We start from the raw sequence: 12,313 nt of genomic DNA on the forward strand, positions 1-12,313 counted from the left end.
GACGTGGCCGTGGCCGCATGGGCAGAGCGGGACGTGGCCGTGGCCGCATGGGCAGAGTGGGACGTGGCCGTGGCCGCATGGGCAGAGTGAGACGTGGCCGTGGCCACTTCTGCCTGGCATGCTCTGCAGCAGGCTCATATTTCTGTTTTATTTTGTTTCTTTTTTATTTTGGTAAAATGCACACAACATAAAGCTTGCAGTTTTAATCATTTTAAGCAGCAGTTCAGTGCTGCTGAGCACACTGCAGATGGCCTCCTACTGCCTGCTTCCCAGGCTGCCGCAGTGGATTAGGTGTGGGAAGAGACTTCAGAGGTGAATGATATTTTTTCAGTTCCTAGTGGCTTCCCCGAATCGAAAGCGCTGACCCTTCTCTCCCTGGGCCTCCGCATTCACTGCCTACCTCTGCTCCCTGGTGGCTTCAGGTCCCTCCCAGGTGCTGCTCCATTTCTAAATTCTGAGTTTGACTCTGAGGGCAGAGAGAGTGAATCCGAGTTTAGCAAAATAAATCTTCCAGTAAAAATAAAATTTTCCCCTCGCAACAGAGTGAATTGAATGAGATGATTTCTCAGGTTCCTTTCAGCTCTGCAAGTAGAAGGGCTGTGAGTTGAATGCTAAAGATAGCAGCGATTTCTAAATTTGCTATTTTCACAAGAAAGAAATTTGAGCAAAACTGGGGTGGTGAGTACAGAACCTATAGACGAGGCAGAAGGACTTATTAATGAGTGTTGAGGCTGAAAGATTTGCACAAAAAAAAAAAAAACCAAAAAAAAAAAAAAAAAAAAAAACTTTTTAAACTGCATAATGAACCTTGGGAGACCTGTACTATCTGATGCGGACTGCTTCCTGCTGGACACATTGGCTGAGACAGAAGGGCGAGAGTGGCCTCGGGGCATCTGCCTGAACAGCACACACCGGCTAGATGCTGATCGAGTGAACCCCACTAACACAGCACCTGGAAGGCGGGGCCCGCATGACCTTCCAATCAGTTCCGTGTTTGTGACAAGAGTCAGCAGTCCTGAGTGCTTTCTTGCTCAAATAGTCCGCACCGCTTGTCCTTAACAGAGCTTTTTCCTTAACAGAACACTTCCACAACAATGATATGAAAACTTAATGAACTCTACTCAGAGTGCTATATTTCAAAGCAGTACGTCGTCTCGCTTCTGAAAGTAGCACTGTTTTAATCCCCATTGTGTCCATCTGTCTCCGCACAATTGCACGCATCACTTGAAGTCAACCTCGCATGAACTGTAATCACCCAAGGAAACATTTTGCCCCGAGGCCTTTTGCTTCCCCAGGTCTATACAACCTCTGCAAGCTGCTGCTTGTCACTAAACTTGTCACTAAACGCCTCTCTTCACATTTCTTCTCTTCAAAATTCACATCAGCATGGTGTGAGTAGCCTTGGTGGCTATATAGCCTTTGACCTTCACTCCACGTATTTATCTAACAAGTATTTGTGCAGACCTGTAGCATGTCGAGGGCTGCGCTAGAACAAGACCAGAACAGTCCTTACCTCAGAGGTCTCATGGGGCAGCCGAATGTGGCGATCTGTGGGCATCATCCAGCACTCTGGGAAGCTGAGGCAGGAGGATTACACATTTGACCCCAGCCTGGACAACTTATAGAGACCCTGCCTCAAAATAAAAATGAAAAGAGTTAGGGATATAGCTTTTAAAGCAAAGACCCTGGTATCAATCCCCGGTATCCAAAAAAAAAAAAAAGTGCTGGTTCAGTGCAGGGAGAGGTATACTAAATAAGTCATGATGAAGTATGTGGTCGTCATCCCCGATGGCTGTGCGGCGCGCTCGTGATGGGAGATGTGACTCAGACTGAGGAGGTGAGAGCTCATGACAGCTCCCTGCGGGTCTGACGCTAAGCAGAGACCTGAAGAACAAGCAGGGATGGGCGGGCCGAGGGGGCAGCTTGCTGCAGCCCCAGGGAACCAGTTCGCTGGAGGTCACGACGTCATTCACATGCCATCAGCAGCCCTCTGCGATGAATGTATCTGTTGTATTTTCTCCCACTTTATTTACCATGATACCCAGTGCCTTTGTGGGCGAGGAGGGGCTTGGGACAAGGTCAAGAAGAGAGATTATCCCAAGGGACAGGCAGAGCATACTGTGAGAAAACTGCAGGCTGAAGTCCTGGATGCATGGCGTTGAGTGAGTCTAGGAGGAGCTGCCAGAGCGAGTGGATGGAATAAAAGGAATTTTGGAGCTTCACTCAGAAAAGGCAGTGGGGGAAACCTGTGGAGGACGTGGTAATAAAAAGTAATAAAAAGAATGGGAAGGTGCTTAATGAAATAACAGGATTCTGGGCTGCTTATAATCAAATTCCCTTTCTGTAATACCGTATTATATGCCTCGGGGGCCTGGACGCGTGATGCGATTTGGTGTGACTGGGCATATTCTCTCCCTCCTCAGTGCACTGTGGGTCTGCTGGGACTGTGAGCTACAGCAGTCAAAGGAACAAATGCGTGACTGCAGGAAGGCCTTGCTGTCGCACTACCAGCAAAACAGCCACACACATGGACACCTGTGACATAGTCAGCGGATGCTGGAGTAGAAATCCAGAGACACTGTGCTGATTGATCACTCAGTCCCAACGTAAGAGACAGAGGCACAGGATAGAAAGTGTCTGTTCCCCTGCCTTGCTGTCCTTAAGCTGCCCTGCTTTAGGAATTTCATGCAGAATTCTGGCCATCCTCCTGGGACCCTTTACCAGGGAGCCCTCCCACCTGCTCGGAGGCCGCAGCCTGCCTAGTCGACTGCACCTTGTTATGACCATAAATACGTAACTTTGTGTTTGCCAGCATAGCATTAGTTTTGTAGTCCTCTCTGTGCATGCAGTACTTTTCCAAAAATGTTTCCTAAAAAAATCACAACAACATTTTCCATCACAATAACAGGGTCCATTTGGCCCTAGCAGTGGAGCTTATGTGAGGCAAAGGCAGGGAGCAGAAACGCTTGCGCTCCTGGTTGCAAGCCTCACTGAGTGGCCCCGGTGTGACCCAAGGTGACTGTCAGACCTTGGAAACAACGGCTGGGAACCAGCAGCAGCCGCCTCCGCCCACAGCCATCAGCCTCAGCTCCTTCAGCGGTTATGCAACAGAAGCTCGACTTGTTCAGAGGTTCGGTTTCCATTTGGCTCCTGCTGAATGTGTTGTGCTCAGAAAATAATTAATGGGGCCAGGGCCGCTCATAACTGCTCCAAGTTGGTGTCCGTTTCTGAAGATAATTTTTCATGCCTTTCTGAGCTCTTTAAATAAAAATCTCTTTATTTCATTAAATAGTAAGCTGAATTATCGATGCCAACCATAACCTCTAGGTCCACACAGACAAGGATAATGTGAGGTTCCAATCTGTCTCTTAACAAATGCCTGAAGCAGGCCTGGGGAGATAGCTCAGCGGTCTAAGTGCCTGCTTGGCAAGCACAAGGACCCAGGTTCAATCCCTGGAACCACAGGCTGTGCTGGCCACATGCCAAGCTGGCTACTGAAACTGAGCATGGTGGCACACGCCTGTAATCCCAGCACTGCAGAGGCTGAGACAGGAGGACCACTATGAGTCTGAGCTGTAGAGCGAGACCCTGTGCCAAATAAATAAGTAAAAGATGTTTTTAAAAATAAAAAAGAATGCCCAAAGGAACATTTGTCATTTTATTTATACAAGAAGCCCAAGGTGGAAGCAAACATTCACACACGCAGGTGCACACGCACGCATGCACGCACGCACGCATGCATGCACAGCTGGTGGCAGGGGTGTGTGTGCCCTGCCCCAGTGCTTTTCAAAGATCACTGAGTTCCTGCTCAGGTGAGAGAGCCCACAGCAGCCCCTCTCCTAAATACCTGAGGATGCCGGGTCACTGCAGACCTCCACGGGCCCCAGCAGGCCCTGGCTCAGCGTAGTGCCCCTGACTCTCCAGGAGAGCTAAGATGGCTGCTCAGGGTCGTCGCCTAAAGAAATGGCCCAGGCTGGCCTTTGCATGGCTAAAACTGATCTCCAAAGGGATCACGAAGGGAAAGTGTTTCCTGAAGACTGCACAGCACTGAGTTCTGTTTGGCTCACTGAGAGCTCACTGAGAGCAGCACTGACCTTATAATGATTGATATAAAACATTTAAGATACATTGATTGATTTAAAACGTTCAACAGGTAGGCATGGGAATCCTAGTTTATTTACTCATTTTTGATAGCCTTGACAGTTGAACCCTGGGTCTTCACACTGAACTATACCCAGTCCTTTAAAAAATAATAATAGGGCTGGGGAGATAGCTTGGTGGACAAATACCTGCCTGGCAAGTGCAAGGACTCGCGCTCAATCCCTAGTACCATGTACCATGCTGGCCCCAGAACCCATGCCAGCCACTGAAGTTGGATATGGTGGCCCACACCTGTAATCCCAGCATTTTAGAGGCTGAGACAGGAGGATCACTATGAGTCTGAGCTTCATAGCAAGGCCCTGTACCAAATAAATAATAAGATTTAAAAAAAAAAAGGAATCTCAGGAAAATCCAGAAAGCTGAGCCTTGCTCCTGCCCAACAGGGAGCAGACAAGAACACACAGAGCTGTACCCCTAAGTGTGGAACAAAGCCTCCAGTTACCCACCTGGCACTTAGGACAAGAAGCCCAGGACTGCAGGATGTCACCACGGCTGCCATAGCAGAACCAGTGCCTCCACCCTGAGGGACCTGAGGGATCGCAGTGAGCGCCCTGGGGAGCAGGCAGGCCGGAAGCGGGGAAGTGGCTTGGCGTGACTCACATTTGATAAAGGCTCCTCGGGCTACGGGTGGAGACCAGGTCATGAAGGGCAGACAGTGCCGACTTGGAGCGTCAGGGGGTGGTCCACGCAAGGCGCCAGGAAGCTGGAAACAGAGCAGTGGGCAGCGGGAGATGGGGCCCAGCTCTAGGCCCATTCTGTAGGTAAGTGTAACGGAACTTGTGGTTGGCTTAGAGATCAGCAAATCAAGGATAACGCTGACACTTTGGGTTATTACTGGTGGTAACAGTGCCACTAACGATGGGTCGGGCCTGGAAGAGAATCAGGGTCAGGGCAGAAGTGGAGCAGAAACCCAGAAGAGAAATCCAGAGGGAGAGGTTAGAGTTGCCGAGAAGGTAGTGCTTGGGGGAAAGAGGCTGAGATCGAAGGCATATGCTGGGCAGAGGCTGTGATCGAGAAGGGGCCGACAGCAGAATCTGGGCGTGGGAAGCAGTGAGCTTCCTTGCTGCCCTGCTGGTGAGCACGAGGGCCGGCGCCCCTCTGTGGCCATCCGCACCAAGACTCCTCCAAAGTCAAAGTGGAAATGCCATTTGGTCAGCTCCGCCACACCATGGCATGCTCCTGGAAGAATTAAAAGACATCAGAGTAGAGTGACACACGCATGCCCGTGTTTACACTTGATCTTAGCCAAAAGGCCGAGAAGCGATGCATGCCCGTGTTTAAAGCACCACAGTTACAACTGAGCTATGGAAGCGACCCACATGTCTGTCCTGTCGATGGATGGATGGATGGATGGATGGGTGGACTGACAGACAGACAGACGGATGGGGCGCATGTGGTGTACATCCACAAGGGAGTATTATTCAGCCACAAAGAAGAGCAAAGTACGTTATTCACTGAAAGATAAATGGAGACCACCCTGCCAAGTTAAATAAGCCAGCCTGAGAAAGTTAAATACCACGTTTTCTCTACTATGAGCAATCTCAATAGATAAAGGAGAGATGACAGGAGACTCCAAGTAAGAGTTCAGGGCTAGGGAAGAGATAAGGGGGAGGGAGGACAGCGGGCAAGGAGCAGCAGGGATGAAGGCATTGCAGACGTTTTGTGCACATGTACCAGGGCACTATCGCGAATCTCGTTATGCTGACACAGCAAAACACACTTAAAACACAGTTTAGGAATGTTCCAATAGTTATCATTTGGAAAGAATGATTAAATAACTTTTTAAAGAAAAGATGAAACTAAAAGAAATCATATTGTCCTGACTACCATATGAACAAGGAAGCCATTTCCCACAGGCAGTAGTGAGCACCCCGGCTGGGTGCAGCCTGCTCACCTAGCGACAGCAATTCGTGCGTGGGCACAGGGCATCCCAGTGACAGAGGCCAGAGTCCTCTGAGCCCCGTGCAGTAATGGCGTGTGGTGTGGGAGGCACCCAGATGAGTGACAATACGGGATGCTGAAGGGGCAGGATGTGGCAGCTATTGACGGGATCATTGAGAAGAGACAGGCAAGGCTGGAGGGCTGGGAGCAGCGCAGGGGCAGGAGGTAGGTGGAGCACGGGCTGGGCTTTCATGAGGGGCATGAGGAAGCTCTGGCTATGTTGCCTGTGCCTGCTAGAAGGGCGGTGACTAAGCAAGGGAGAAAGGGAAGGGGGGGATAGGGATCTGAAGGGGGGGATACCGAGGCCTCCTAGCCGAGGGTAGAAAAGTGATGGCGAGACAGAGGTCCCCGAACTGCTGCTGGCTTGTAGCAAACCTTTTGGGGGCCAGAGAGTTAGCTCGGTGGCATAAGCACCTGCCTGGCAAGTGCAGGGACCCAAGTTTGATCCCTGGTACTGCACAAATAAATAAATTAATTAATTAAAATAAAACCTCTGACTGGATTTAAAGTGAGACCAGTGGTGCAGTTCATTTGCTTTTGCTCAAAACAGACTTCAGAAAAGTTTTCTCATTTCGTTTTGTAAACCAAATGAGTGAAACAGTTGTGCTGACGGAAACCACATGGCCAGGTGGAGGCGGGGCTGGAACAACAGGTGTCGGCAACGTATTTTGGGAGCCAGGATCTTGAGGTGCCCCGACGTCACTTTCTGAGAGCATCTAATTCCAGCTGCTCTGCCATGGCCCTCCTAGCATGGGAATGTCCCCAGGACAGCCCAGAGCACCTGGTGGACCCTCTGGTACAGCCCTGGCCATCTCCATCTTTCTAACTGCCATCCCCCTAGCATCTCCCCATTAAGAAACTCATGAGGTACAAGGTGAACAAGCCCAAGTCGAACCAAACTAAACTACCCCAAAGCTCATGATGACAGCAGATACACACACAGGACTCATCACAGGCGACTTACTGAAAGTGATTCACGCGTTGCAGCTCTCTGGCCATCCCAAGTATTTATCCCTGTTTGATGAAAGAGGAGCCTGAGGCAGCGATGTTGAACATCATGCTTAGGAAGACTAGGATTTTCACCCGGACAGTGGTGGGTCCCATTGTCGGATCTCAGCCTCTACCCTGGGCAACTTCCCATCATCCTTACTTGCTGTTTTGCCTTCCCTATCATGGTACAGCTCAGATTTGGGTGGGATTAAATTTATCAGGCATGGTTGTTGTTTTTATACAGCTTTTCCAATGGCTGAAAACAGAATAATAGCGTATCCAGTCCTATAAGAGGTACATCATCTGTCTAAAATTAAAAGGCTCACGGTGCTGTTGATGCTGCTTTTCCTTGAGTCTGTCATCACCAGTTCTTACTGAATGTTCTTCAGATATTCAGTCTAGGCCCCATTTCTAGGCATCACCATGCATTTAGTTACTCTTTCTTGGAGTGGGCTGTTGCTGTCACACTCCACGGTGTGGTGTGCCTTTCCTGCCCGCAACATGAGCTCCTCCCTCTCGTCACCGCAGGTCATTATCGCCCTTTCGGAGAAGAACCGCTCACACATTCCTTACAGGAACTCCATGATGACCAGCGTCCTCAGGGACAGCTTGGGGGGGAACTGCATGACCACCATGATCGCCACGCTGTCCTTAGAGAAAAGGAACATCGAGGTGCGTTGGCTTCTCTGGCTGGCGAGCTCACGCTGAGTTTCTCTTGCACATCTGGGAGATGGAGCTGAAGGTGCGGGGTGAGTGACAGACAGACCACAGACTTCACAGATCGGAGTCCTTTGCCGGTCTTGTCCTAGCACACCGGAGACCTGACATCACACAGTGCAGGATGGTTTGAAGAAGCCCCCTGCGATTTTTGGAAAGCCTACCTGTGAGTTCACACTTACCCGCAGAAATGCAAAGGGGACCCTCAGCCTCTTTTGCTCAGTTTCTGCCCTGACTAGTAAGGTCTCTGTAGCTCAGAGATGTCCCCAAGATCTGTCCCTAGACAGATACTGGGTGCCATGCGTAGGATGCTTTGGCGGGAGCTGGGGCTCAGTGGCTTTCCTGCACTGTTGTAGATCAGCTGGCATCTCAAGCAGTTCAGTTTGGTGTTTGGGGTCCCGACCCTCACAGAGGAAAACAGAAAACAGCAGGCCTAGGCTTTGTGGGAGAGCCATTTTGAAAAGCTTCTCTTTTTGGTCTTTTACAAATATTTATTTTGTAGTCTTTCATGTTTATGTATTATGATACCAGCTGATTTGTATTTCTGGTTTAACAGATTAATAGTTGAAAACACATAGCGGTTGCCATTTAGGATGTCAGGCTCTCCCATATTTTCAGTATTGGTCATTTTATTAAACCAAAACCAAATTTTTGTAAAAAAATGATGTCCTGGAGCAAAGCTCCCTCACTTGGCAGCATGGTTCTTCGTTGTGGTTTTTTCATGCACATCATTCTTTAGGTATGAGTCCTTTTGCTGTGCATAAAACTTGAGTTTTATCTGGAAAGATGTCTCTCTGTGTGCCACAGGATTTTAAGAAAAGATTTCTGCTTTTTTAGGAGTCTATATCGACCTGCAGATTCGCACAAAGAGTGGCACTCATAAAGAACGAAGCCGTCCTTAACGAAGAAGTCGACCCCAGATTGGTAAGCTGCTTTAACTGTGTTTAGGAAAGAAAGTATCTCAAGGGCCCACTGCAGCTCACTGTGGCCACACTCGCTCCTGGAACAAGCTGAGGAGGAGCAGCTGCCTCTGTCTGCAGACAACAAAGTCAGGGCAGAGTGATGTTAAATAACTCACCAGGGTCTCAGTGCTCATCAGTAGGTGAGCCAGGAGCCACCACCAAAAGTCAGGCCAAGCTCTGTGCCCTGCCTTCCGGTCCCCACGCTTCCCTGTGCAGCTGGGTCAGGCGTCCCTGGGGCTGTGCAGTGAATCTCAGCTCAGACCGCTATGGGACTCTCAGCCCTTCACAAGCATCAGCCTAACTTTCAAGACATAAATGACAGGCCATCTTTTATAAAAGCTTGTAAGGGTGGGACTCCTAATGATTAGTAAGTTAAAACTTTTTTTTTTTTTTTTTTTTTTTTTGCGGAACTGGGGATTGAACCCAGGCCCCTGCACTTGCCAGGGAAGTGCTTATTCTACTGAGCCATCTCCCCAGCCTCAAGTAAAAGCATTTTTATAATTGTCCTGTTACTTATTCTAGAGAGCTTTTTAAAATATAAGTTAACTTTATGGAAAAATTAAGGGACAGGGGAGATAGCTCAGTAGAATAATCACTTGCCTGGCAAGTGCAAGGCCATGAGTTCAATCCCAGTTCCACAAAAAAAATTACCAAGTTTCTTGTTCTACACCAATAAGTCCAGCTTTATCAAAATGCTTTTATGCACAAAAACAGTGGCAAGTTATAAGATTCATTTACTTATTTTAAATGCAAATATTTATTTATTTATGTATTTGGAACAGGGTCTTTCTAGGCAACTCGGACTCATAGTGATCCTCCTGTTTCAGCCTCCCCAGCACTGGGATTACAGGTGTGCGCCACCATGCCTGGTTTGGTGGCCAGCGCAGCATGTAGTACCGAGAATCAAACCTGGGTCCTTGAGCTTGTCAGGCAGGCACTTAGACCGCCAAGCTGTCTCCTCACCCTTTTTTCATTATTTTGTTAGCTTTCTGTAAAGGAAGTATAGCACTGAATCAACTCATGCCAACACTGACAATGTTGAAAGAAAATACCTGTTGTGTCCATTTCTATTAAGAGTGTATTACTTTTCAAATCACCCAGTTTTTCTTATTTCTCTAAAACATTAAGGAGATGTATGCATTACTTAAAATCATGGCATCTTACCCACAGTGCTTCATTAAAAAATGTCACAAATTTTAAAAAAAATCTCAACTCCATCATTACCCATATTAGTTACTTTCTCTTGCCTATTTGCCCTGTTTCCCCTGAAGTGATTCCATTTGTTCTATTCTGGTCACCTCAGGGGACACCGAAGTTCCTTGACAGAGATTTTTTTTTTTTTTTTTACTGGAGAAACCAACAGGTGAGACAGAATCTATTTCTGGTGCCAGCCCTGGACCGATGCCAGCGTAGTACAGAGCCCCAGCTGTGGAGAGGGGACAGAAAGCAGAGGCACACACCCAGGGACATTGCCCTTCTAGGTGGCTTGTCCTGCTTTCGTTGTCCTTCCCGGCACCCCCGCAGCATTCCTGCACAGAGTAAAAAGAACAGTAATGGCACTGTTAGCCTAAAGACAAAAATTAGTTCATAATGTAAGGAAAATAAACACATTAGGCATTGGAAAGTTTCAGCCAGAGAAAGTTTCCTCTAAATGAACTTGAGGAATTTAAAGAAAGTCAAACGCTGTCACATGTCTGATGTAGAGCTGTGAGAGAGCCCTAAAGAAGGAGCCAGGAGTGAAAAGCTAATCGTCGATAATTGGACAAATCGCTGAGGTCTTCCTGGGACAGAAGGAATAATCTGGTAACTGACAAGTGTTGTTTCCTGGCCTCCTTCTTAATTGCATCTACAAGCTGACGTTGCTGTTCATTAGTCTACATGCTGAGCTTGTCTGAAGTACAAGTGACAGCTGAAAATTTGTCCTAAAAAAATTACCCAAGTGTGAGTTAGATGGGATTTCCTGTATTTCTCTCTTAAGTTTTAATGGCAGGCCTCGCTTTCTTTCTAAGTACTGGAACTTCAGAGCGACAAGGTGATTGCACCGTGAGGCAGGCTGGCATCTGCAGCCGCTGGCTTGGTTGGGCCAGACTCCACGAAGCGTGGCTCTCACTCTGGAGTTCCTGCAGTAATCGGGTGGGAGGTGTGTCTGGGGCCATCTCACGCCATGAATATGTGGCTTAGTTTTGAGATTTCAATTCAGTAACACAGAAAATTAATTTGTTTTGATTAGACTTGGGAAACCTCAATAAGAATAGAAAATATGACATCAGTATTAATGTAGTAGAGGAGACTGCAAATGAATGACTCAGTGTCTAAAGATTTTCATTCTACATAGTTTGATAATTCTGAGAATGTTTTTGAAAAAGATGCAAATAAAACCATGCCACTCTGTATATTTAAATGAAATTCTAGGAGCATGACATATTCAGAATACCCAAAATCATGTTCTTTGGGACTTTTAGTATTGATATGATCCAGTTAACCCAAATTCACCTCTCTAAAATTGTTTAAAGAGAATAAAAAATAGTGAAAGAAAAAAAATTAGAAAAGATACAGAATTTCACTAAGCAAAATAATAGGAATCCCAGTCCTAACCCAGGCCTGGTGAGTGTGTGGGAGAGCTTCTGGCTACCCTGCGCGAGTGGGACCTACTGGTCCCAGCCCAGGCACAGCGTGGATGAAACCCTCTTCCACCCCCTTGACACACCCCCCACCACTCCATAGCACAACCCCTACCCCACCCGCCGAGTAGGAATTTCTGCCACGATCCGGGAACCCCCAGACCCAGTCCTAGCCCAGGCTTCGTGAGTGGGTGGGAGATCTTCCAGCTACCCTGCGCCGGCGGGACCTACTGGTTCCAGCCAAGGCGCAGCGTGAGTGAGACCCTCTTCCAGCCCTTTGGGACGCCCCCCACCCCTCCGCACCACCTCTCCTACCCTGCCTGCCCAGTAGGAATTTCTGCCACATTCTGGGAACCCCCAGATCCAGTCCTAGCCCAGGCCCGGTGAGTGTGTTGGAGAGCTTCTGGATGCCCTGTGCTGGCAACACCTACTGGTCCCAGCCCAGGCGCAGCATGGGTGACACCCTCCTTCACTCTCTTGGGACGCCCCCGCATACTCCATAGTACCCCACCACACACACCCCCACAGAGTAGAAATTCTGTCGTGTTCTGGGAACCCCGAGATCCAGTCCTAGTCCAGGCCTGGTGAGTGTGTGGAAGAGATGCCTTTCCCCCTTACTCCACGTTGTCCCTCCAGACTCAGCTCAGCCCTGGCATACAGGCCTGGGGTGAAACCCTTCAGCTGCAATCCCTGCAGAGAGTGTACGGGACAGAACCACCCAGTTAGTCCAGGAGCAGAACGTCTTGCCAGAGGGGCACAACAGGTTCAGCCCCAAGGGCAGCAACAGGAGGGAACTGAGCACAGCAGCCAGACCCAAGCCAGGCACAGCTGGATAAATCCAAACTTTGTAGATCTACAGCAGAACTTCAGTAGGTGCTAAGGCTATAACTGCAACAAAGATCTACAACAAAGGTCAGAAGA

General features: G+C 48.5%; 1 protein-coding gene across 1 annotated transcript in view; it reads left to right on the forward strand.

Moving 5' to 3' along the window:
- The window catches only part of Kif6 (kinesin family member 6), a 355,828-nt gene that overhangs the window by 132,458 nt on the left and 211,057 nt on the right, over positions 1 to 12,313 (forward strand). Inside the window, exons 8-9 of the mRNA XM_023720189.1 lie at positions 7,621 to 7,764; positions 8,647 to 8,733. Coding sequence (XP_023575957.1) covers positions 7,621 to 7,764; positions 8,647 to 8,733 — 231 coding nt within the window. The remainder of the gene's footprint in view (positions 1 to 7,620; positions 7,765 to 8,646; positions 8,734 to 12,313) is intronic.

This window comes from Octodon degus, unplaced genomic scaffold (genome assembly GCF_000260255.1).
Source record: "Octodon degus isolate 3935 unplaced genomic scaffold, OctDeg1.0 scaffold00005, whole genome shotgun sequence".
Classification (NCBI taxonomy): domain Eukaryota; kingdom Metazoa; phylum Chordata; class Mammalia; order Rodentia; family Octodontidae; genus Octodon; species Octodon degus.